Below are 25,770 nucleotides of genomic sequence, written 5' to 3'. Positions count from 1 at the left end.
ATCTGGTTTCTTACTGCCCAGCTCTCCAGCCTGTCCAGGTCTCGCTGAATGGCAGCACAGCCTTCAGGCGTGTCAGCCAATCCTCCCAACTTCGTATCATCAGCAAACTTGCTGAGGGTGGCCACTATCCCCTCATCAAGGTCATTGATGAAGATGTTGAACAAGACCGGACCCAGCACAGACCCCTGGGGGACACCACTGAGCACTGAGCAGAAGACTTCATTAAAATCATTAGTCAAGTGGTATTTTGTCATCTCCTACCATGAGGAGCTCACAAGCCTGGCCATCACTGATGTGATCTGAGTGGAGGAGCTGTAGGCGCAGAGGAGCCAGCACTTGGCTACTGATACTTTGCAATAGAGATGTGAAATCTCAAAGTGCCACTGATCCCCTTTTGCAAAGCAGCTGATGTGAAGGGTCTTGTCTGCCTGTGGGGACACGGCAACGTCACGAGCAGTGCCACCTCCTTGCTTACCCAGCCTCATGCACCTGCTCCTTGGGTGGTTCATGCTGAGACTTGGTGTTTTCTTTCTCCAGAGATGAAGAAATACCTCCTGCCCCGTGGTGCTTTGCAGGGGACTGCAGGGGCACGGAGAGAACTTCTGCACCTGGCCACAGCCTGCCACCAGGTGGTACCATCCGTCTCCAAAGGTGGCAGCTCCAGATTGCAGCCAGGTGGTTGCACTGCCCTCACTGCTCTCCTGGGAAAGCTTTGCCGTCACTTCAGCTCTCCTGATCATTAGAAGCCCTCCTCTGATTTTCCAGCTTGTTTATTTCTGGCTGGTTTCTATCTATTTATTTTTTTGTGCTAACGCTATCATTTTAGCTTCAAAAGCTGTTCTACCTCACTGTGATGGGCCTCCTCCACCTGGTGTATTTATACAGACCAATCACATCCTCTACTAAAAACTCCCGCGTCCTGAAAACTCTGAAGTCCCAGTTCACAGCCTTAACAACGGGACCATCTCAACCACGTTTGTGCAGAGCATTTGATTATTTCCTAACGCGCTTTGCAGATGAATTTGTTTTCTGTTTTTCAAAGGCTCTTCATATGTAGATAGAGATGATTAAGATCACCTTGACATCCATCTTACAAGACAGAGAGGGATCTGACAATCCCAAGCATCCCCTGACACATTCAGCTTCAGCTCTGGCAGGCAGCACAAGAAGTCAATTAGTGGTATTGTCATGCTGTGAGGGGACTGTGCGAGCTGGAATGGGGCACTGTGAGGTGAAGGACCCCAGCACTGGGAGCACTTGGCTTTGGTGCTGTGCTAAAAGCAAGGTCACATCCGCTGCGCTGCCAGAGGAGGAGGCGGTCAATTAGTCTCAATATGCCAGCGGGGGAGAGATGAATTGGAGAACAGTGAAGGCTGTTGAAATTGAAGTTAATCTGTCACTAATCTATGGTTGTGAAATCTAGGGGGAAAAAAACCAACAAGGCGGCCTTGTTTATGGCTGATCCCTTGCTTGCAGAGCGGTTGCTGCAGAGGGGTGGTTGTTCACCATTGCAACAAGAGACAGTCCTTTGTGCAGAGATGGGGAATGCAGGCTGGGTCAAACCTGTCCTGTGTTCCAGCTGAAGGTGTGCTTCAAGGGTTCCGTGTCCATGGACTGAATGGCAAATCTCCCAGTTTAGGAGCGTGATGTCTTCTGGTCTACCTATGGGAAAAGAAAAGGTTCTTCTGGAGGGTGTGAGGGAACAGGATCCCAATCTGCGTGCTCTGAGCTGCGTGCTGGAGGTGCTGGTCTCCCTGTCCAGAGCTCTGAGGGAGGCGGATGAGACTCTTGAGTTAAAATTAGGATTTTTGCTATTCCTCCCCCTTGCTGAAACCTGCGTCACAGCTGAGTCATGACACTCTTTCCAGCACTGGGGTCAACTCCCCAGTGCTGCCACCAGAATTAATGGCAGACACCTGCAGGAGGACAGCAAGGGTTCTGCTTGCTTTCAAACATGTTACAGAGACAGAACAAGGCGAGGCAGCTGGAGGCAGGAGCCCCATCTCCCCATTTCTGAGCTCTCACCATGAAATCACAGCACTTCAGCACCTCCTGAAGTTCTCCTCATTCGGGGAAGGTTTTGGCCTGGCAGTGGGCCACCAGGCTCGTGTACCAGCCCATCCATCCCCTTGCCATACCTCTGTCAGGGTGTGCTGCAAAGATAACAGAGTGCTCTTAAATTCCTTTTACAGGGTCAGCCTGTTGGCTGTCAGTCATCGGAGCCATATGGTGGGTGCATACAGTAACTCGCCCTGTAAATTTCATTATTGTGTTGTTTATCTCTCCAGATCGGCCACTGGCACGTTTCTGAAGGACTCAGCATGGACAACAGGATATTCTCCTCCAACATATCTGACAGCCTGTTCAATACCACACTCATCGTCACCACCATCCTGGTAAGTGAGGGAGTCACCTGCAGTTCCCATTAGCCTGTTGCCAGCCCAATGCTTAGGGGTGTCAATCAGACAGAGTATTATTCTGTCCTCCTACCCCTCTCTGCCCCCATTACGCAGTGCTGCACGCTGATTTCATAAAGAACAGACGATCAAATCTCTAATTACAGCACTGAGGACAATTCATGACAGTGTAATTAAACTCAAGTTGATGTTTCATATGGAAATGATATTTGATGAGTTCAGAAGCAGCTGGGGAGAGGGCTGGGATGGGGATAAGTTGCCATTTTACATTCATCTCTGAATGATGTTCTTGTTTTCTGTACAGCTGGTAAGTTGGAAGGGACAGTTGTCCCTTCTACCCATAATAATTACTAAAATTGGCTAAGATGGGTGCAACTTCTATGAAGCATGACTTCACAGGTACAGGCACCACTATCCACATATGACAAATTCCTCTTCGAGATGCTCCCTATCTAATGCTGGGCTGGCTACCCCATGTTTTTTCCAGTGCTTCTGCTCTTGCCTTAATGCCCCTCAAAATCCTGAAGCATTCTGGGCACTATTCCTCTGTTCCTTATTAAGTTTGAAGAAGAGCCCAAGGTGGGGAAGAAATTCTGTGCCAAGAGTCTGGGCTCTGTGCATCCTGTGTGAGCTCAGGTGGTCACTGGGCTGCTCTAGCACATACTAGAAGCAGCCACCAGAGGCAATCCCTTGGCTCTGGTTCATATCCTAGATCGGGATGAACCTGCTGTACCTCCAGAATATCCCGTAACACAGGTGGAGCCAATGAACATCGGGGCAGAAATGGCTCTCCTGGCCTTTCCTTGGGTTCCCAAGCCATCTGGTGAGCTGTCTCATAGGGATGTATCAGGACAAGAGATTGGTCCTGGTGCCTCATAGCAGAGCCCCCTCCCCTCCACACCGTGCTGCCCCGGCTAAGATGGGAATGACAGCTGCCCAGTTTCGATGCAGGAAAACCCTTACTTAATGCTGAAGTGGAACCATCAGGAGCTGGAAGGAAATGACCGCTACGAGGGCTTCTGTGTGGACATGTTGAAGGAGCTGGCAGAGATCCTACGCTTCAACTATAAGATCCACCTGGTTGGCGATGGTGTCTATGGAGTCCCTGAGGCAAACGGCACGTGGACAGGGATGGTCGGGGAGCTGATTGCTCGGGTAAGTGAATTAACTGCTCCTTTTAGCTGGGTTCTAGTGGGACTTGGCAATGAAAAGCCCCAGTGCTTTATTAAGTGCTCCAGGATGGATGAGGGTTTTAGCCTGTGTGCGAGGCTCTGACCGGAGGTTCCCTCATTAATGTGTTCTCCGGGTTGCAAATGCATTTGTTGTGTTGGTGTGGCTGTGAGTGAGGCAGGCAGAGCAGACATTGGGACCTCTGGGCACTCCCAGGGCTGTTTGCTTTGCCCAGACTCTGAAATTCTTCCGAATGCTGTGGGTTTGGTTTTTTTTTCTGCCTGTGAAAGATGTAATGAAAATTTGAAATGGAAAAAAACACAGGGACTGGCAGGGGTCAGAAAAATACACTGACTGGGGCAGAGAGGAAGTAGAAATCACATTTCTACCCAGAGAACTGTTGGCATTTCGGTGCCTTGGTTTTGAGTATTGTTTTCTGGAGAGGAACATTTTGTTTGTTCGTTTGCATTGCGTGCATTGAGATCTTCCTGCGGTTCCACTTCGTGGCGGTGCAGCTGGAAGGAGCTGCTGGCTCTTGCTGGGTTTGGTAGCATTTATAAGCTCCTCCAGCCTGAGCCCCCCCCGCTCACACTCTGTTTTCCTCTGCACTGAAGGTGCTCCTTCCCCAGGGATCCCAGGGCTTAAATACACTTCATGAAATGCTCCCAGATCCTTAGTAAAACAGGCTTAGCCAAAGCTAACATCAAGATTGATGCTATTTAAACCGCTGTTTCCTTGCTCACTTGTTCCTGCACTGTCTTGTCATTACCGATATGCCCATGAGAACTCGGTGACAGATTCTCAGCCGGTGGCAAATCCACAGTGAGGTTGTTTTTGAGAATCTCAGTACTAGAGAAGCACCTGAGCTGCCCCATCATTACCTTCCCAACAGCAGCACATCGTGCAAAGCTGAGGAACAGGGGCCCAAGCCCATCCCCTGATTCTCCGGGCAGGGCTTTGAGGTGAGTATTCCTACATGATGTCCCCCAGTATCCATCTGATGCTCAGTTCTCCCTTAGGAGCTTCAGCTCAGAGCCAGGTGGAGCAGCTCTGGGGGTAAGGGAGATGCTGAGGGCTGGGGGAGGGCACACACCAGTGGTCCCTGTTCAGCTTGTGTCCCCCCTGGGTCACCTTCCCCAGCAGTGCCAGCTCCTTACGCCAGCTGAGATCCCCTCTCTGCCTCTCCCGAAGAGCCTTCTGTACGGTTGTTTGCAAATGCTCAGGGCTATTGGCATAGTTTTTATACATCTTTCACTCTGTGTATATATATATATACACACACACAAGTACATATAAAACAGTTCTGCAGCATTTCTTCTGGGAGGCGAGGAGGAAGGCGCGTGGAGCAGTGTGTGATCTGTGCAGGCAAAGGAAGGGAGCAGCCGTCAGATTTTTGGCCTGCTGACCCTGGCAGTGCCTCCCCATTAAATGTGAGCTTCTGGAGGGTGTTTTTTGGTAGAGATAAGTGTTTTAACTTCACACAGAAACAATTTGTTTCTTCTTCAGCTTGAGCCTTATTTAGGAGAATTTTTCTTTCTGCTTTGGCAGGAGCTGGCAAATTCATGTGAGGCTGAATCAAAAATTGAAAAAGGGAAAAGATTTTGTCTGCTTTGTTCTTCCTAGGTTGTGATGGGTCATGGGGTCAGGCAGGGCAGAGCTGGCTGTGTGCATGCATCCCACCCTGGGACCACTCCAAGCAGAAGAGCAGGTCTGCTGGCTGTATGCCTTCTTCTATCAGTGCCTTCATTCCTTCACTCCCTCCAGCTCAAGGGAGGGCGTTAGTCAGGACACAGACCTGCCACAGGTATCAGGACATCCCAGACCCAGAGGTGAGGTTTGACACACACACTGCACAGGGTTGGAAACTCAGAAGCATATCCAGCTCCATGCAATACCTTTCCACTATTTTATTATCATCTCTGGAATGCCCCCGTGGCAATGAAGCTCACAGCAACTGCAGGCTGTATGGGAAAAGTGTTTCATTTTACTGCTTCTAGATGAACCAGCTATTGATTTATTCCTAAGCGTTGAAAATTCTATTACAGCTAATTGTGCGCTGTGGTATGATTGAGAAGGGCATGGTATAAATAAACATAAGTTTGTTGTTGAACCAAATTGACAAGTATGTATCTTATCGACCTGCTCACAAAACTGCTGAGGAGCTGAGGAACACAGGGCTGGGCTGGCTGTGGGGTGGTGGAAAAGCAGCGGGGGCTCCTGAGTCTGTGCCCTCTATCACACTTGTGTTCAGATCTGGAAACCTGTAAGCACTGTGGTCTGATGGAGATGTGGCCTGGGAGGAATCACGTGCAAGGACTCAGACCCATTCCTTAGTGAAAGATGTCTCAAACTGGGAAAGTAGCAAGCTGATCAATCGCTGCGGGCCGGGACAGCCAAGCACAGCTCCTGTCTGCCAGGCAGGGCAGTGAGGCTGCTCTCAGGATGGAGCAGGTTTCCCCTTGAGCCCTGCTGGGTCTGGCATCAGCAGACTTCAGCCTCCAGCAGTCAGGCTGACACCTTACACGCCTGCTATCTGTAACAAGCAAACAAGGGGAGCAGCAAATCTTCCCACCTCCTATTGTTCGGAGTTGGAGCCTTTGGGGACAATAGGGCTGAAAGAATTATGGCTCACTTCTTCCTACCACAGTACAGAGCCTGGCTTTGACTCCCTGATGCTGTCTTGTCTTCTCTTTCTCTCTCTCCCCAGCACGTCCTCAAGCCGAAATGAATTCACTAGTTAGCTACAAGCCAACAGATGTATTCTCAAGGCAACGTGACAGCTCTCTCTTTGTTCCGCCACGGCTGGATTTGCTGTCTGGGTAGTGGAGCCCTTTGGTGGCTGTGCTCGGTGCCTGTACCTCAGCTTGCAGCGAGTTGCTGGTGTTCAGCATCCTTACTGGGTGTTAAATGTCCTTGCTGAGTGCTCAGCGTTCTTGCTACTCCTTGAGGAGATGGCTGGTGTGGGGCTGGTGCTGTTGCAGGAGGCGTTCTAGGGTGCATCAAGGGAGAAGAGGCTGGTGAGAGCAAGATCCTGCTTTTTGCTTCTGCACAGCATCGCTTGGGGAGCAAGATGGAGTGCAGTAACACCAGACCTTTGGCTTCTGCATCAGTGGTCTGAATCTGGCTGAGATTAGCAGTGATGAAAGCTGTCTTTAAAGTGAGGGAGATGACAGAATCGTAGGATAAGGCTGTGCACCTCATGCCTCCTGCTCAGGAGCACCAACACCAAGAGCTGGAAGAACTTTAAAGCTTTTGGGGTGAGGTTTTCCAGCTCAGTCTCTAGTGATCAGTTGCATGGAGGTGCTTTACAATCAGACCCTCTCCTCCAACTGCTCCAAAAAGGGAAAGGAAGGAAGGGAGAAGGATGGAGAAGTTATCCCCAGATTGGCAGAGTCCTGCAGTGGGTGTTGAGTGAGAAAAGCTGTGCGTGGGTGATGGAGGGAGGGGGAGTCTGTGTGCACAGTGCAGCACTGCAAACGTGATGAGAGAGACGGGAGAATGGGGGTGAGGGAGATGGGAGAGTGGGGGAAAAGGGGAGGGAGTGTGGGGGGCTGTGAGCAAATGGGGTCTGCACGTGCTGTTGGTTTTTGCACATGCAGGTTGGTCAGTGCAGTGGGAGCTGAGTGGGTGTCCCTGCAGGCTTATGGGTCCCATTCCTAGGGAATGGGCTTGTGCTAAGGACATGGGAACACCTGGCACAGGCTTTCTCCTCCAGTTCCTAGGGATAGTGCAGGTGAAGGAATGCAGATGGAAGCAGACCTAGTGCTGATCTCTGCTCTGATTGCTGATCGCTCCATCCATGTTAGTAATTTAAATGGAGGGTGGTAGCCTCTGGGGCATTCTGGCTGTCACTTTGCATGTGGCAGGATTCATGCATGTCCTTAGAAAAATAGTTTGGAGTGACCAGTTAACAGTCTGGAGCAGCAGCACTCGTTGCATCGGCCCAGCAGCCAGCATCTCTGCTGCTGAAGAGGCTCAGTGAGATGCTGCCTGTCCCAGAGTTGTGCTGGCGATCAGGTGGGTCCTGGAGGCTGACAGCTGATTTTGGCTTTGGAGAAGCCACTTAAAAGGAAAGCTTTCCCTGACCTCAGCCACACTGTACTGTGTTGGTAGCGCAAGTGCAGAGGGCACTCGTGTGCCTGGGGGATTTATGAACCGAGGTGCTCCTGCAAGAAATCCCAGCTTCATGTTCACAGGGCTGTCCCTGTTTTGTCAGCACAAAGCCTGACGCAGCTCGGGCTCTCCCTGCGTGCTGTGTCATACCTGGACAGTGGATTGCCACTGGGCTGACATCAGCCCCATTCATCACCACTCCGTCCTGATGAGCCTTGTCAGCAGCCCCAGTGAGGAGACGGATGCCTCCTCCGGGCTGGCAGTCCCTGCATTATCCTTCTTAAAGCTGCTTAATTGCTGTTCCTCTTCAGGAGCCTGGCTCATTCCCTGTGCTTTTCTCATCCTTCCCAATGGCAGCATCAGCTCGGCTGCTCCCACAGGCAGTGCCGGGTACAGCCACAGCAACTCCTGCTTTTATCTCAGACAGCTTCCCCTCACCTAGCAAAAAGTTTGGCCTCGTTTGAGAGGTTTCTCCTCCCCAAATGCCCTAGGCTTTTACTAAGCCTATTTCATGCTGACATTTATAGCTGAAATTGTGCTGGAAGGCTGAAAATCACACACTGTTTGCCCCTCTTTCCCCCATCCTTTCCCTCCTGATTTCCCTTTTCCCAGGAGTGGATGGAGCTCAGGAGCAGAAAACGAAACCCATTTATTCCCCAAACACACCATTTAGGCTCAAAACTGTAACTGCTACCCATGCTCAGGTGGGGAGGATGGAAAGCAGAGAGCTGCAGAGCTCTGTAACCAAGAGACGCTGACCTCACTGAATCACACAAGTTTTGTGAACATCAGGGAGCAAAGTCAAAAGCATGAAATTGATGATATTCAGGCAGAGAACACATCGCATGCCATTCCCAGATCAAAGTTTAGCACTGTCAGAAATCAGCCCTTAACTTCTGAGCCTGGGGAGAGAGGAAGGGGGAGTCTGACAGAGCAGTGCTGCAAGCACTGCCAGGTCTGTGCTGCAGGGAGCAGGTGGGGATGGGCACAAACTCCAGCAGCCTGCATATAGCTGGAGCTCCAGTGCTGGCCCTGCAAGGGCAGAGGTTGGGCAGGAAGGGGATGGACAGAAAGAAAGGGGCTCTGGCAGGGTTGTGGGTGCACTGCACAGATGCCCGTGGTGGTTCTGCAGGTGCTGCTGAGAGCAACCGTGGGAGCACAGGGCACCCCCAGATCCAGCAGCTCAGTGCTCAGGGCTTTGATCTTTGATGCACCTTTGGTGCAGCGTACCTGACATCTGTTGGTCTGTGGATTTGCTGATGGACTTCTCCCAGTTCTCCAAACTGAATTCAAGTAATCCATTGTCAGAATTAAGCTGTATCTTTGCAAAGGGCTTTGCTGGCAGTGCTCTCCCCAGGACAATGGTACCTGCAAACCTTTATAAGCAATAGACAAGGGAGATTTAGTGAGCTTTAGGCTTTCCCTGCCGATAAAATTCCTTACACACCGTGTTCCACAGATGACTTGATCCCATCTTTGTAATCTGCTGCTGTTTACATGGGGCTGAAGTGCTCGTGCACAATGCTATGATTACCAGTGCCTTTAAAAAACCCTGTGGGTAAATGTCTGGCTAGGCAGAAATTCTCCCCGGCTCATAATTCATTCCAGCCTGAACCTCGCAGGAATCTGTAATAGCTGCTTGGAAACAATTGCAGAAATCTGGCACCAGTCTTGTCCAATAAAGCCGTCCTGCGTGGACTGTGAAATATCACCTTCTCCGTGACCTGTGCTCCTTATTTGCTGGTGGGCAGGCTTGCCAATCACCGTGCCTTGCTTTTGCCTCCCCTTCCTCCTGCAGGCTCCTGAAGGGCTTCTACAAGCCTTGCCTTCTATTGGCTTTTCTCCTCATCTGCCTTTAAGCGTGGTGGGGATGGAAAAACATGGGGCAGACCTTGGCCCGGAGGCACTTAGCCCTGTTTTTCCTAAGGAAATAGAACAAGAGCAGGGGCAGAGAGCGCGGTGAGAGGGGTGCACCCGTAAATTTGCCTTTGTGCAATGCATTTGCAAGTAGGGCATGGATCCAGGGAGATAAGCTGCATATTTTATCGAGTCGTCAGGCCTGATGGTGCCTTGGCTTCTGCACAGACCTATGAAACTCGGGGACAACAAGTGCAAATAGCTTTCCTTTTCCCCCTCCCCTTCTTTTTCTTCACATGCATAATTGTCATCCTGCAAAGCAGGCAAACAAGCGTACAGGAGAACGGGGGAGGTTTCGTTTTTACAGAAAGCAATTACAGACATTAGAAGAGCTGTAGTAATAAAAATAATGTTTAAAATTCAAATCCCTTATCTATATTGCGAGGATATTAACATCGCAAGAAAGTATTTTATTTTATTTTATTTTTTCTTTTTTGCCCCAATCTCATTTGCTTTGCGAGTCAATCTGGAAACATTTATGCCCTGTCTGGAAGGAGAGCACTGTGCCAAGCTGGGGCTGTGGGAGCAGCAGCCTGCAGCCTGCAGCAATGAGCAAAGAACGGTCCAGAGCATGAAATGGTTGTGCTTTGAGTGTCTGAGAAGGGTTCGTGTGAAATCCATATGGGGGTGAACTCCTGCTGCTCTCCCCAGAGCCCAGTCTCACTTTGCAGCACTGTGCCATGTCCCACTGTTCCCTGTCCTTCCCTGCACTCACCTCCTCTGCTTCCCTCTCTCTGCAGAAAGCCGACCTGGCAGTGGCGGGGCTGACGATTACTGCGGAGCGGGAGAAGGTGATTGATTTCTCTAAGCCATTCATGACTTTGGGAATTAGCATTCTCTACCGAGTTCATATGGTAAGAGACTTCTTTTATGACCATTTATGTGCCTCCATTATTTGCATGCAAAAGCTCCTCGTTATAGAAGAAAAGTGAACGGCTCATAAAAACATTTGGTTTTCCTATTTAAACACAAATGTGCTGGACCTTGATTTCCTTCTTTCTGCCCTGTGTCAGCTCAGTGCATTCAGTTCCCATTGCCCTGCTGGCTCTAACCCTGGGCTCCCAGATCCCAGGCGCTGCAGAAGGCAAGCACTGACATCCCAGTCCCTTCCAGCAGGACATCCCACTGTTCCCAATCTATGGTTGGGAAACGTGCTCTGCACAGTGCTGAATGTGATGAGAATTACAGTCCCGATTTCCTGTCATCTCAACAATAACAGCCAAAAGGATAAAACAATTAGAGCTGCCTTTCCCAGCCCCCTCTCTTCACTCGTGATGCTGTTAAAGATGCAGTGTTCAGTACAAATATAAACAAACTTGCGCATACATCTCTCTGCACTGAGTTGCTGCTGCCAAGAACAAACAAGTAATTAAAATCTAGTTAAAATTCCATTTCTTCTGTTACGTGCGGGTATTAGGATTGGTTGTTAGCTGATCAAGAAGGGCCAGACCTTTAGGTAACCATCCCTTCCCAGCCACATCTCTTCGCACCCAGCTGCCCGTGTATCCAGAGGTGTTTCTGTGGTGCCGTGTGGCTGGGATTATAGTTGAATTTCTTGCTTTCTCAAACATCTTTAAATGTTTGGGGATTGCTTGCCAGCTGTGCTCTGCCCCCAGTCCTTCCCACAGCCCAGCAAGTCCCTGTGAGGCCCCATTCCATGGACAGCATGAGGCTGCATCACTCGCCTCACAGGATGTGCAGCAGTGTCAGTGCAGGGCTTGCATGTAAGTGCTGCTTAAGTGCAAGGCATGTGCTGCTGCCTCTGTGCACTCAATGCAAATGTGTCTGACACTTTGAGTGCAAGTTCTTCAGGGCAGGGACCGTCTGCTCCTCATAGTGGTACAGGCATGACACTGGAAAGCTGTGTCCCAGCTCAAGCACATCCCAAAGTGAGCAGGGTTCATATTTAGGGTCACAGGAAGCATTTTGCAGCCAGTCCCGTGCTATCGTCAGAGCTCATTCTGCAGCAGTGATGAAAGCTGTGGCTGGGACACAGAATGGCCCTATTAGGGCTGCAGAGAGAATGCAATCTCCCAGAGCTGGAGCTCCCCAGCTTCTCCTGCCAAGCTGGAAGTGGGCAGTGATTAACTCATTAAACTGGTAAATATTGAATTAGTGGGGAAAGGCAAGGTAGCTCGCTGCTCTGTCTCTCCATACAGATGGGGTTTGCAGAGCAGCTGGAGGCAGCCCCCTGCCCTCCCTTCTGCACCCCACCAACACCCCTGTGATGTCAGAAATTGCAGCTGACGTATGTTCATCACAGCTCAGATCAGACGTAGCCTCATAAATAAGCACAAACACATCCCTTGCTGAGAAGTAGCCTCCATGCCCCAGTCTCCTCCCAGCGTGATGACATTTTATGTGAATTTCCATTTAACTCAGGTTGCAAATGCTTTCTCCCCCCCTTTCCCCTCCCCACCCACCCAACCCAGCCACCACACTGCGTCTCTTATCACACATAACTGAAGATGGCAGCTTTAAATGGGGCTGTCATTTTTCTCAATTTCACTTGTTGTGATATAATCAAGTATGGATTTCTGACGCGGGGACTCTAATAGGCTTTCTGACTTGCAGGCTGTGAGGAGAAAAGGCTTTTTTTGTTTATTACATCCCTGCTGTGGAGGGCAGGAGGTAGATGGTGGGTCCTGAGCTGTACCAGGCTAAGGAAAAGGGCTGGAGCAGGTGTCTGGTGCTTTGCTCTGCGCAGAGGTGCATTGGAAGGCATGGTTATTTGTTGCATACACTTGCTTCTGCTCACACCTGCCTTTGTGAAAGGTACTGAGGGAGCAGCTGGCACACGGTCCTTGTTGATGCGCCTTGAAAGTCCCTTCTGTGCTCTCCCTTGAGATGAGATGGCATGCAGTTGGAGAACTGAGTTTAGGACAGGTGTACTGAGGCTTGAAGGAGTTCTGCTTGAGTGCTGCAAAGATACGAGCTGGGAGGACCAACTGAGCAGCCAGTCCCTGGGTTCTGCAGGCAGGCAGCGAGCTGCAAGGCTCCTGTGGAGCCAGCTGCATGGTCAGGCTCTGCAGTCACCAACATCCCCCCTTCCAGAAGCCTGCCCTTGCCTGGCTGAGAATGGGGGCTTCCAGGAAGCAAAGAAGCACAGAATGGTTTGGGTTGGAAGAGACCTTGGAGATCGGAGAACCACAGAATGGCTTGGGTTGGAAGGGATCTTAAAGCTCTTCTAGCTCCAGGAACCACTGAATGAATCTCTCTTGCCTCCATCTGAGGATATGCAGGAGGCCTTCATCAATTATTGGACACTTTTAACATTTCTATTCCAGGAAAAATAGCTCTTCCAATTAACAAAGCCGTATTGGGACCTGCTAAAAATATCTGACAGACGCCTGATATTGTCAGTCCCATCTTCAAAACAGACAGATAAGAGAGAGTTTGTGCCCTCCGTGGGAACAGAATATCTTTATTCTTATCCTCAACTGTGAATGAAAAGAATATGTAGCAGCAGCCTGAAAATGACTGTAGCTGAAAAGAACCAGAACTACTACTACTGTAAAGTCATAGGAGAGAGTCACTGCCAAGCTGGAAACTTAAAGCTTCCAATGCAATTTCCTTAATGAGCATAATTTATTGACAAACTGCCCCAGAAACACAGAGAAGACATGGTGGCCCTAATTACAGCGAGGAACTTTGCTACAGGAGCATCTCACAAGGGAGGCTCAGCTGAGACGTTGCCAGTGCCCAGGAATCCCCCACCAGCTGTGGGATGCTGGCGGGGGTGAGCTGCTTGGGGCTGCTGCTGGGGAAGGTCCCACTTGCTTGGCTGGGAGGTGGAGGTGGTCACACCTTGCTGTTCCCTTTGGTCTGTCTCATTTCTGAGCACTTGTGAAAGAGGGGCAGCTTTACCAGGTAGATGATAAAGGGAAGCAGGCTTCTGCAGGGCATCCTGGAATGCCGGGTGGTTGCTGAAGAGAAGAGTTTTGGCAATGCCTGCCCTGGGCTTCCAGCTGGCATCCAGGAGTCCAAAATCCTCAAGCTGGGACCAGCAAGGTGCAGACAGGAGCAGCTGGGAGCAGTGAGATGGTCTCATCTTCCAGCAACAACAAGAATTGCTGCAGTAAAGGTGAGCAAGGGGATGATCCAGTATGAAAAAGGACCATAAAGAGAGGCTCTGGAATGAAAGCTAGGAGAGAATCAGAACCTTTTCTTGGGACATGACTTTAATTTGACTCGAAAATGGGCTCTGCAAGGTCTGAACCACTGATTGCTACCTTATCTATTTGTTAAAAGGCACAGTAAGCCCAAATCACTGAAAATACTGATGTAGATCCCAGCCTCCAAGTCCACCCCTCCTTAAGGACCCGGGAGGAGATGCTCTCCCAACAATTTGCTGTAGGTTTCCAAGAGTGCAGTCCCAGCTGGTGACTGGAGTTGGGAACATCACAGCACCCGAGGTATTTATATTCAGGAAGGTCTTTGTGTAACAACTACTGCCTTTTCTAGCAACATCCCAGTTTTTAGAAGAACTAAGAAGACCTTGTGAAATTCAGTTTTTGCATAAGAGTAGGAATATTTCAGTAGTAAAACAGTGTTTTTGTGGAAACAGAATTTCAAATACTTCTCTTGGCTCTGGGGAAGGAAGAAAAGGCAAAAGAACTCAACTCTGTTTCCCAAAGACTTCTGTGAAAACAGAAAATCACTCACTGCCTTGGGATTAAGTGCAGCTCTGAAGCACACGGGTCTTGGATGGCACCGGGTTTGCTGTGGCAATTGAAGTGAGCTGTTATTTATTACCAGCTGCTATTAGTTTATGTAGTGTCATGAGCAGAGTTAAGGCAGCAGACTAAGAAAAATGAGGGCTCTGTGTATCAGAGACAACCCCAGCAGCAGCCTCTGTGTAAAGGAGCAGCGAGCAGCACGCAGCCCATTTTGGGACACCCCTGCTCAGGTGACATTGAGTTTGCTCAGAGATAAATTGGGAGCTGCTTTTCCCCCACTGGGCAGAATGGGAGTTCAGCTTGAGAGAAACGTCTGCAAATTAATCCTTCTTTCATCCCAGTGTTGCTAAACTTGACGAGATTTCGGTGGTGGCGTGTCCTTGTGAGTTGAGTGTACTTGAAGAGCTGAGCAGCCCAATTTTCCTAGCAGTGAAGGTGTTACTTCTCAAGGAAAGGTGGCATTGCTGCAGTAGAAGCAGGAAATTCTGACGCATCCCGAAGATAAAAATATCACTTCTCTGAGATAAAAGTAATAATTGTATTGAGTTTTGTAGCAAAGGAATGTCTGAAGGCAGAAGAAAGCGAGCCAGAAATATTGCAAATATGTTGGTTTTTTTTTTCCTTTTTTGCATTAAAATGTGTTCTCCCCACTTTGCTTCCTGCAGAGGTTCCCACCCACCCCTCCTCACACTGGGAGCCCCTTTGTGCCCAGCAATCCTCTGTGGGCGACCAACAGCTCCAGATCTGGGCTCCTCCCTCCCAGGTCGGTCCTGCAGCACAGCGTGTCCCAGCAAAGTGCTGTGGGTGCCTTAATTTTCCATCGTTTCACCTATTTGATTGCCTGGAGGAACAAAGGAGGCTGTGCCAGGGAGAGGAAAGGTCTTAGGAAAGGATTCCTGCAGGGCTGGCTCACCTGTGGCACTGCCTCTCTGCTTTCCTTCCCTGCAAGCCTTTTGCAAATCCCCGTTTGCTGTATTTCCCTTCTGCCCCTCCCAGCCATTGTCAGCAGCAAGGCAGGTGCATCTCTTTGTGTCCTTTTCAGAATGAATCACTCTGTGTGTAGAAAAACAGGTCAAACTCTCATCTGTTTGCCTTGCAGGGTCGCAAGCCTGGCTACTTCTCCTTCCTGGACCCCTTTTCCCCCGGCGTGTGGCTCTTCATGCTGCTCGCCTACCTGGCCGTCAGCTGCGTCCTCTTCTTGGTGGCTCGGTAACGTGACTGCTGTTGCCTTTCCTTTCCTCGCGGTGCCATCTAGCGTCACGCTCCCAGCCCCGTGGTGAGGGGCTGCACGTGGGAATGTCCCCCAGGCCACCAGCATGGGGTCCTGCTGTCCCCCATCAGCTGGGAACGGGGCTTTGCTGGGCACCCATTGGAGCTGGATGGCCACGGGCATGGCTGCGAGCAGTGCCAAAAGCTGTTTGGGAAGGGCAGGAGGAGCTTTGAGGCGAGGTGCAAATGAGGCTGTTCCCTAGAAGTGCTCAGTCTACAGCAGAAAAAGCAGAGCACTTGTCTTGGCCGTAAAGGGCAGATGTCAGCACAAATGCATTCAGAAATGTTAATGCAAACTCCAGTACTGGTGTCGGTCCTTTAAAACGCGATGTATTCAGAAAGTGGAAGTTCATTAATATCCTTCAAGAGCTCCCAGCTGATGTGCAGAGCCTCGCCTGACAGCCCTCAGTCGATTCCCTATGACTAATTTAAATCAGCTTTAAAAAATGTCACCAAGCACTTTTCTGCAGCACGTCTCCCATTGAGGCCCGGGGGTTGTGCTCCAGGGCTGCCTTCCCTGACCTCATGGCAAAACGTTGCCATTTGGTGCCACAGGTGGACCTTTCCACACTCAGCTCAGCTGTGTCCTGGAAATGCATTCCAGAGGTGTGCTCAGGGCTCGGACGCTGCTTCGGGACGTGGCAAATACCCACTCCTCATTACAAAAAATGGAACCGTGCTGCCACTTGGTCCCTTAGCATGGCTGAAGTTGTCATGCTGACAGGGCTTTAATGCTTTCTTTGAATCCCATTACAGCCTCACATGCGTAGTCCTGAAGAAAACACTGAATAATGGAGCAGGGCACTCTCTGCAGGCTGAGATGTGGTGCCCCTCCAACCCCTCTCTGCATGTTTTAAACATTGTCCTCCTAAGTCGTGTGCCTCTAGATGAGGTGAGAGATGCAGATATGAAAGCCTCATTTTGGTGAAGTGCTGCAATAGAGCCCTGCAGCTGCATTTGCAGGAGCCCCAAAATAACCCTCCCGAGCACCAGCTTTGTTAACCATTAGCAATATAGTGAATGGCAGCGTAGGATTTAGAAGACTTTCTTAGCAACCAGGGAACTGAAGAGTGAGAACAGCCCAAAAAGAGAGCCAGGCTGCCATCACTTCAGTGACATGCTGTTGTTTATTTGCAATTACCACCCCTGTCCCATCTCTGTGAGCTCTGAAAGCGTAATGTTGTTTTGAAACAAAGAGTACATGGCCTCAAACTAAACCTGTGGTTAGACCTTGCTGGGGCCACCAGACCTTGGAGCAGCCTATTGCAACCATTCTTCCTCGATGATGTTGTGCAGTCAGGTCTTAACATGTTCCACTTTGGAACTTGCTATGGATGCTCATTATCTGGCAGGGATCCCAGCAGGAGATGTTTGATTTCAATTTCACATCAAGACCATGAGCTTCTGGAATTATTGTCATTGTCTGTGATGCAAATTGGCACACAGGACTCCGGTCTCCCTCCAGCCCATGCCCTTCAGCAGAGCCTCCCAAAACTTCTGCACATTTTACAGCAAAGCCTCTGGCACCTGAATCTCAGGGTGAACATTTCACACAGCTCTGTGCCCTGAGCAACAACTGACAGCAGTTTCCTCCTTAGAAAAAACTGCCTCCGGGAGAGTTAGGGCTTTTCAGCTTTTCTTTTCCTGCTATGTTTCTCCTAAGTGCCCCATTTCCCAGCAAATTACCTGTGTTCCCTTCTCCTTGTCATTGCAGCTTGACGCCCTATGAGTGGTACAGCCCCCACCCCTGCTCACAAGGCAGGTGCAACCTTCTCATCAACCAGTACTCACTGGGCAACAGCCTGTGGTTTCCTGTCGGGGGGTTCATGCAGCAAGGCTCCACCATCGCCCCCCAGGCGCTCTCCACGCGCTGCGTCAGTGGAGTCTGGTAAGGCCAGCCTTCCTTTAAGGGAGGGCTTCTCTTCCAGGGTGGGGATGGAGATGAGCCCATGGGGAAATCTCAGCTTATCGTCCTTGCTTTCCCTTCCCTTAGGTGGGCCTTCACCTTGATCATCATCTCCTCCTACACGGCCAACCTGGCTGCCTTCCTCACGGTGCAGCGCATGGACGTCCCCATTGAGTCTGTAGATGACCTGGCAGACCAGACCACCATCGAGTATGGCACCATTCATGGCGGCTCCAGCATGACCTTCTTCCAAGTAAACCCTGTTCTTTTGCTAGCTAGGGTGGGGGTTGCAGCCTTGAATCAGATTTGGACATTGCTCAGCCTGCCATGCCTCTCACTGGTGTGTTGCGTTCTGGTTTCTGGCACACTGGGGACGTTTGGGGGGCCCTGGCTGCTTGGTAGCACAGCACTGGGCCAGTTCCACTGGGGACATTGAGGGGCTGAGTGGTGGAGGGATCCTTCCAGCTCAGTCTCAGAAAGTAACTCAATATTAGGAGTTCCCTACCAGGTAGGCAGGAAGGCGGTGCAGATCCACATGTCACAGTGATGACACAATGTTGTCTTTAGCAGCTGAGCATTTGCAGTCAGATTTCTGTGGGTCTGTGTGCATGGTCAGCGTGATCTTAGGTTCTCCATGAGTGTCACTTGGGTTGGGTAAGCAAAGAAGCATTTGCAATCCCAAGTAGTGAGATATCTTATGTAAATGTGCTGGTGTAAACCGGAGTCTATATGGGGTCAGCGACTCTGGAAACATACGAGTCAAGTATGTGCCAATGTAATACTGGTTAGCTCAATTTCGTTTCTGTCTTCCCTGCTGTATTCAAAAAGGAAACAAATGAGTGCATTTTTTTTGCAGTGCTCTGAATGCACACAGAACTGCTTGAGGATTATTTGTTTATTGAATGTTGAAATACCAAGAGGGCAGAAAGCTCTTCTCATTTTTCCTCTGAGTCTGAACTGAACCAGGAAGCCTGAGAAACCTCTCAAGCGAGCCTGAGCTTTTCAGCTCAACTTTCCACCCTTCAGGGGTTTGGCAAAAAAAAAACTTCTTTTGAGCAGAACATCACATCTAAAACGAGCTGAAGAGCCCAAGTGAATAAAGTGGCTGCATATGAGGCACTCATCCCTTTTCAGGCAGACTTTCAAGGTTAAAATCCTGTCATAGCTCTGCACTGCCTTGTGCGTGCCCGTGTCAAAAAGGAAATTAGCACAAGGTATTCTTGTACCATTTGCAATACCTTCTGTCAGGGCGGTGAGTCAGGTGCTGCAGTGGGTTGCACAGACATGGCTGAGGCTGTCCTCACCCCTCAGCTCTTGGCTGCGTGAGACATCCATTGCTGAGGCACCTTGCACTGCAACCTGTCCTGGCAGCAGTTTCCCTGGCTGCTAACACATGGGATTGGTGTGTAAGAGTGCTGTGAATTGGGAGTGAGCACACCCTGCCCACCTGTCCCTGCACGAGCGACTGCACAGAGGACAGAGCTGGGTGGACAAGGGCAGCAGCAGTGTCCTGAGAGCCTCTGTCACAGTGTGCAAGCCACCAAATTAGCTCCTCTCTCCACCAAAGCAAGGCAGGTCCGACCACCAGCATGTTCTGGAGATTTGGGGCTTGCTGAGGTCTAGTTCACTGCAGTCAGTGAAAAGACTCCAGGTACAAAATCCAGATTGATGGAGCAGTAAACTCCAACAAGCTTTGACTCTGCCCTTGGACCTCAGTGCTCTTCTTGGGTTGGCAGTGTCTGAGACTAGTGCACTGTTTGAGCACAAGGGTGTGGGAAGCACAGAGTGGCTTAAACCAAACAGGAGCTATTTCCTCTGATTCTGCTGGGTGTTTTTGATACGCTTTTACAAAAATTATGTATTTTTTCTAAAACGGAATTCCTGCAAAGAGATTTGCTGGAACCTATTGAAATTAGGTATGCATTTCATGCCCAGCCTCGCCAACAAAGTCTCAAATCCACCAAGACATTCAGACCTCTAAATCTCATTGGAATAACTGGAGATTAGGCATCCAAATCCCTTTGTGAATCAGGCACTAAACCTGTTTCGACTCCCCTCCACATCGTAGCCTTTTTACAGGAGGGTCTAATGAGGGCTGTATGCCACCACACGCTCCCCCTGCCTTACCTGCAGCTCTCTCTTGGCAGAACTCCCGCTACCAGACGTACCAGCGGATGTGGAACTACATGTACTCCAAGCAGCCCAGTGTCTTTGTGAAGAGCACGGAGGAAGGGATCGCGCGTGTGCTGAACTCCAATTACGCCTTCCTGCTGGAGTCCACCATGAACGAGTATTATCGTCAGCGCAATTGCAACCTCACGCAGGTCGGGGGCCTTCTGGACACCAAGGGCTACGGGATTGGCATGCCCGTCGGTAGGCAGTGAAGACAAATTCTAGTCCTTCTCAGCTGTCAGCAGAGGACCGGAGCATTTTGAAAGGCTGAGCCGGCTCTAAAGCCGATCTCACGTTTCACGGCTCTGCCTGGGGTCCTTTATTAATCTCGGGAGGAAAATCAAATACACAGCAGTTGCCCACGGCGCACACTCAGAGCCATATGTGCGAGAGCCAGCTCTGGTCCAGAGCCCCGTGACACGTGATTGTGGCTCCTTCAATAATTCATGTGCAAGATGTTTCAAAATTGCTGCTTGTTTGCTGCATATACGCTCTTTGCTGACGGTTTCCCTTTTGGAACCAGTGTTTTTGAATCGTTTTGTGCTCCTTGTTTCATCTCAGAAGTGCCTTAAAAGTAATGCTGGTGCAATTGCTGTAGCATCTTAACACCTGGTGGTTCTGAAAACTCCAGGACAGAGCCCAACAATTCAGTAACTATCTCACCCAGCAATCAGCTTTCAACAAATGCAGGTTTTTGTCTTTCAAACAGGGGAGCCAACAAGAGAACACCATTTCCCAGGGCAGCAGAGGAAAAGGAGGTAGCAGTTGTTATTCCAGATGACTGACCGATCTCTGGGCCAGTTCCAGGCTTCAAGCACCCACACTTTGCAATACAAAGTGAAGCTGGATGACGCAGAACCCTCCTGCAGGCAGTCACTGTAGTTTAGCTGACATGAGTAAGCTTGTAAAGTCACAGTAACCCGGTTGTGAGTACAAAAGCTCACTGTCATGACTAAATTTGTTCTGACATTGTCTTGTTAAGCAGCGAAATTGTAGCAGATAAGAGGAGCAGAATGCTGCTTGCTGGGACAATAGTGCAGAGTTACCAGTGGAGCTGTGGGCTTTCCCACGGCCCCTCAGCACCCCTGGGAGCACGGAGCATCCTCTCCCATGCCTTGCTTGTGTGTTGGGTTCTGTACCATTGCAGTGCACCAGTGTGAAACATGAGTGATAGAGCAAGGTTGATGCTGGAGGCAGATGGACAGGAGAGGGACCTCTGTGGTTTAAGAAGCAGTTTGGTACCGAGCTGCCAGCTCAGCTCCTGCCCGTGAAGCTGCAGCTCTCCCTTCTAATTTGTTACGTGCCATCTGTGGGTCTTGGTGTGCAGGCAGCGGTGCCTTAGTGCCCACCTCTCACTGTTGCAGGCTCCGTGTTCCGCGATGAGTTCGACCTGGCCATCCTCCAGCTGCAGGAGAACAACCGGCTGGAAATCCTGAAGCGAAAGTGGTGGGAAGGAGGCAAGTGTCCCAAGGAGGAGGACCACCGGGCCAAAGGTACGCCGTGCTGCTCTGTAGGGAGCCTCCTCTGCAGCCGTGCGAGGATGGAGATCCATCTGCACGTGTGTGTTGCTGGGTTTTCCGCCAAAGAATTACTTTTTCCCCTTCTCCTGACCTGCAGTTCCTTCCCTCACAATTCAAGGAGAGAGCCAACCAGCTCTGTGGTGCCTCATGCTGTGTGTTTTTGCCTGGGGCAAAGATAGCAGGAACAACCAAATGACAAATATTGGAGGCATATGGAGGGTAAATTAGCTTCTAATGAATGTCTGCAGCATTACGTGGGAAAATGGATGGCTAAAGAGATCGGACCAAAATCCCGTGTTCCTTCAAGGGAGATGGATCTCCACCACGGGCCCACTGCTTAGTGCCTCTGAGTGAAAGCTGAGGGAAGGGACACAAGGACATTATTAGTGCATCTGTAAACTGAGGAGCAAATTCTTTTGAGTAATGCTATGCAAATTGCCATAAAGGCTACCACATTAGGCTGATGTCCCAGAGTGCAGCAGTTGCCAGCTTCCTGCAGTTGCTGTGGTTTTTTTTCTTTTGGCAGTCGCCCTTTCCTCAGCAAGCATTTTTTGGGAGGCCAGCAGGTTCCCAGCTGAAGGGAGAGGGTCCTGACCCTTCTGAATGCAGAGACGCAGAGCAGAGCCAGCTGCATGGCTGCTCACTTGTTTCTCTGACATTGCAGCAGTTGTTGGGGTGCGTGTGCAGCTGGATGAGACCCTGCTGGGACTGAGAGAGCCTGGCTGGTGGTCTCAAAGCAGCAGCTAGGACATCCTGGGCCAGCCTGAGGCATCCAACCTCAGCACAAGGCGATGAGGAGTGAAATAGTTGCCGAAGAAGGCAAGCATGCAAGATGGAGGCTCCTCTTCTGTGGATTTCCTCCAGGCTCCATGCACTCAGAATTCTGGGCTGTGAGGAGGTGGGTTTGAAAAGATGCTCCTGGACTGGTTCTGCCAATGCCCGCCTTGCTCTGTGACCCTGGATGGGTTGTTGTGGTGCTTTGTGCCCTTCTGTTGTGTTTCACTTTCTCAGCTGGGGAAAAGTGAGAGACTGCAGTCTGCTGGTCATGATAATGAGAGTGCTGTCACATACCTAGTGAAGAGTGAAACGGGGATGAGACAATGTTTTTTGTGGCTTGTTTGCCTTCTTAATAAATGCCCAGCTATATCCTAGCAGAGAGAAAGCACAAGTGTTTTTGGAGGACTTGAGGCAGTAGAGGGAATAAAATGTGTATACAGAGGAAAGAGATACCTCCCAGGTGAGCTTGGGTACCTGAGTTGACATCCGGGTGAAACCATGGCAGGATGATGAGAGCCCGATACTGGCCTGAAATTCAACCAGGAGAGATGCTGTGAGGAGAGGATGGCCTTTATCTTGGGTCTGAGCAGCGATTATGTGATGTGTTCTGCCCTGCAATTGCTGTCTTAGTGGAAACGTCTCCCTGCGAAGGGCTGATTTACGCAGTCACTGGATTGCTCCAGAGGCAATGCCAAAAGAATGACGGAGAAAGAGGGAGAAATGTGACCTCTTGAGTTTTTGAACAAAACAGGTCAGCGATTTACAAGGATTTTGGTGAGATTTTATGTCTAAGAGCCATGCAGAGATTGTCAATAAATCATTGATTCCTGCTCTTTGATTTAATGTTACAGAGGGGAGAGGAAGGTTTTTATAGATGTTCTTGTTGAGTAATGGCCTTGTAGCATCACCTCAGCACTAAGCACTGCATGCTTTTTAGTAATCAGCCCTATCAAGAGCTCTGGCCACTTGAGGCCAAGCCTACGAGAGAAGGAAAGCAGTTCCTTGGGCAGCGAGTGCTGAGAGGTGGGCACTGCTCCTCGACCACCAGAGAGCCCCCAGCCTCATCCCAGGTACCCCTGTGCAACGTCCCCACATCACATCCAACTGCGTTGGGTTGTGGTCTTGCCTGGATCCTCTCCTCACACTGCAACACAAGCAGCTGTCATCGTTTTTCAACAGCACTTTGTAGTGCAATCAAAGGAGGTTTTCTCAGTGCCAGCCTCCTTTAAAGCCCTTTCTTGTCTTCCTCATCTCTGCTCCTCTAACAGCGTTGCTCATCCGCAGAGTTCAAAGCAACAAGAGCTGGGTGAATAATTTGCAGGTATTAATGTGCTCGATTGATCTCCCATTTTTCCCCTGCTCTGTTCTTGGTTTGTCCACAAATTGCTTTGTACTTCCCTCCAATGCAGTCGCTGTTTATCTGCAAAATCATCGTTTCTGAGAGCGCATCTTCGATCGTGCAGTTATTGCGAGGCATTCGCTCTGCCATCTGAGTCATGCAGCTCACTATTAATAGGACAGTGCTGGCTCTGTGCTTTTGGTCCCTGGCTGGGAGCGCGCAGTGCTAAGGAAACAGCAAGGGATTGCATTTTGTTGTGCCTGCCTCCCCGCAGCGTTGTCTCTTCTGCTTTATTTTAGGCCTGGGAATGGAGAACATTGGTGGAATCTTCGTGGTTCTCATCTGTGGCTTAATCGTAGCGATTTTTATGGCAATGCTGGAATTTTTGTGGAGCCTTCGGCACTCTGAGCAGTCAGAGGTAGGACCTGACAATGTCCTAAAAGTGTATCTGTGCTTACTGCTGCGTGTGGAGTGCTCAGCTGTGCTCTGCTCAGCCTGAGAAGAGTGCTCCAAGTGCCCAGACTTCAAGTGCACAAGAGCTCTGGGTGCACGTGGCTGGGTGTGAAGTGCACAGACATCTCAGGTACTCCTGCATCCCACTGCAGCCGAGGCTATGGGGTGCTCTGGGGCTGTTGAAGGGATCAGCTGTGCACAGCATGCAGGTCCCTTCCCTGAAGCTTGGAACATCTGAGGATTCGGGCCTCCGGTAGGTTTGGGTCCCACACTGCTCTGGGAGTCCAGAACGCAGGAGGGGCTCTGACAAGAGGTGGTATCTCTTGGGCTATAACAAGCATTGGGGTCTGAGCGCTGGCATCAAAATCCACTGGCCAAATCTGAACCTGGGCCCACAGCGCTTTGGCATCGGGATCCAGAGCGGGCGCAAGGCACTGAAGTGAGCAGCATCTCTCTGGTCTGCCTTCCAGGTGTCGGTGTGCCAAGAGATGGTGACAGAGCTGCGCAACATCATCCTCTGCAAGGACAGTTTCCACCCCCGTCGGAGGCGAGGGGGATGATACGGACTCGCCCCGCTATCCCCGAGGAGCGCCGAGCCCGCAGCACGACCACGCTCAGCAACGGGAAGCTGTGCAGTGGGGGAGAGCCAGACCCCCTGGCACAAAGACTGGCACAAGAAGCTGCCCTGGTCGCCCGAGGCTGCACGCACATCCGCGTCTGCCCTGAGTGCCGCAGGTTCCAGGGGCTTCGGGCACGGCCGGCTCCGGGCTCACCTGCACAGAGCGAGGAGAGCTTGGAGTGGGAGAAGACCACCAACAGCAGCGAGCCCGAGTAATGCCGGGGCGGGGGAGCCGGGGTGGGCCGAGAGGGTCCTGTTCCATTTTACAGAACACGGACTTGTACAATGTCAAACTTGTTTTTAAATTAAAAGCAGTTACCCAGCTTCTCCAGAGCAAGGCAGAGCGCTGTCGGGCCGACGCACACGCCTGGCCGGAGGGTCGGCTTTGGAGAGGATGCACCGGGAGTGGGGTCCTCAGGTGAGCTGCCCCCATGCAGCTCCGAGGTGGGAAGGAGGGACGCGGTGGGGATCGGGGTAACAGCATCACCCACCCCTGTGGGGGCGAGTGCTGATCTCAGAGCTGCTCCATCCCGGGCCAGGAGGAAGGATGCTACGCTGTCTCCCCATCACACTGACTCACAGGGGATGATCTCAATGGGCGGGAGGGTGGGAATTTTTATTTGGTACAGATGAGGGATGGGAAGGGGAGAGTCGTTATTTTTGTTTTGTTTCATTTTGGGGTACTTCAGGACTTAGTCTCCAAGGCACTGGGTGTCAGGTGCTGGATTTCTTCCTTTCTAGAGTGTGGCACTGGGCTGAGAGAGGGAGGAAGGGTGGGACACACTCCCCCTGAGAAGCAGCACACGCTGACAGTCTGAAGAGTTAACATACATATATATGTATATAAATATATATGTATACATAGATATATATATATATTAAAATGCCAAAAAACAACCAACACACACAGTGATCTCAAAGAGGCCTTGAAACGCCTGGAATTTCAGGGGTTCTGTGTCTTCTGTTTAGTTCTGGGGTTATCTGCTTTGGTTGGGTTTTTTTGTCCCCTTTCTGTTTTTTGGGGGTGTGGGTTTGGGATTCCTTTGAGGAAGGTGAAAGGAGAGCAGGGAGCACAGGGGAACCCCTCCAGCTCCCCATGTCGCTCTCAGCAGCACTGCAAGAGCCATCAGAGCGGGCTCTCATGTGAGAAACTCTGACTTCCCCAGCAGCAGCGGCAGCTCCGCGTGGTTCTGACGTGGGTTCTACAGTGCCGAGTTCAATTTTCTGATTGAAAAAACAAATTCTATGCAATTTCTGACTGTAAAAGGGAAGAGAGGAAAATGGAGAGGGGCAGGGGAGATAAAGCCTTGAGTGAAGGTACATCCTGTTCTCGAATTGTTTTCTTTTCTTTTTGTCTTGAATGTACTGAAATAAAAGATGTCCTTGTATAATTACGCTTTTTATCCCTTTTCTTCCCTG

General features: G+C 50.5%; 1 protein-coding gene across 1 annotated transcript in view; it reads left to right on the top strand.

Moving 5' to 3' along the window:
• GRIK4 (glutamate ionotropic receptor kainate type subunit 4) overlaps positions 1 to 25,347 on the top strand; it is a 93,027-nt gene extending 67,680 nt beyond the window's left edge. The window contains 11 exon segments of the mRNA XM_019623029.2: positions 2,289 to 2,396; positions 3,369 to 3,572; positions 10,358 to 10,471; positions 15,396 to 15,505; positions 17,280 to 17,453; positions 17,559 to 17,724; positions 19,619 to 19,844; positions 21,008 to 21,136; positions 23,579 to 23,697; positions 24,203 to 24,287; positions 24,290 to 25,347. Of these exon segments, the coding sequence (XP_019478574.1) occupies positions 2,289 to 2,396; positions 3,369 to 3,572; positions 10,358 to 10,471; positions 15,396 to 15,505; positions 17,280 to 17,453; positions 17,559 to 17,724; positions 19,619 to 19,844; positions 21,008 to 21,136; positions 23,579 to 23,697; positions 24,203 to 24,287; positions 24,290 to 24,567 (1,713 nt within the window). The 3' untranslated portion in view covers positions 24,568 to 25,347.
• The last annotated feature ends 423 nt before the right edge of the window (positions 25,348 to 25,770 follow it).

This window comes from Meleagris gallopavo, chromosome 26, assembly GCF_000146605.3.
Source record: "Meleagris gallopavo isolate NT-WF06-2002-E0010 breed Aviagen turkey brand Nicholas breeding stock chromosome 26, Turkey_5.1, whole genome shotgun sequence".
NCBI classification, from domain to species: domain Eukaryota; kingdom Metazoa; phylum Chordata; class Aves; order Galliformes; family Phasianidae; genus Meleagris; species Meleagris gallopavo.
This window is presented reverse-complemented; position numbering and strand designations above follow the sequence as displayed.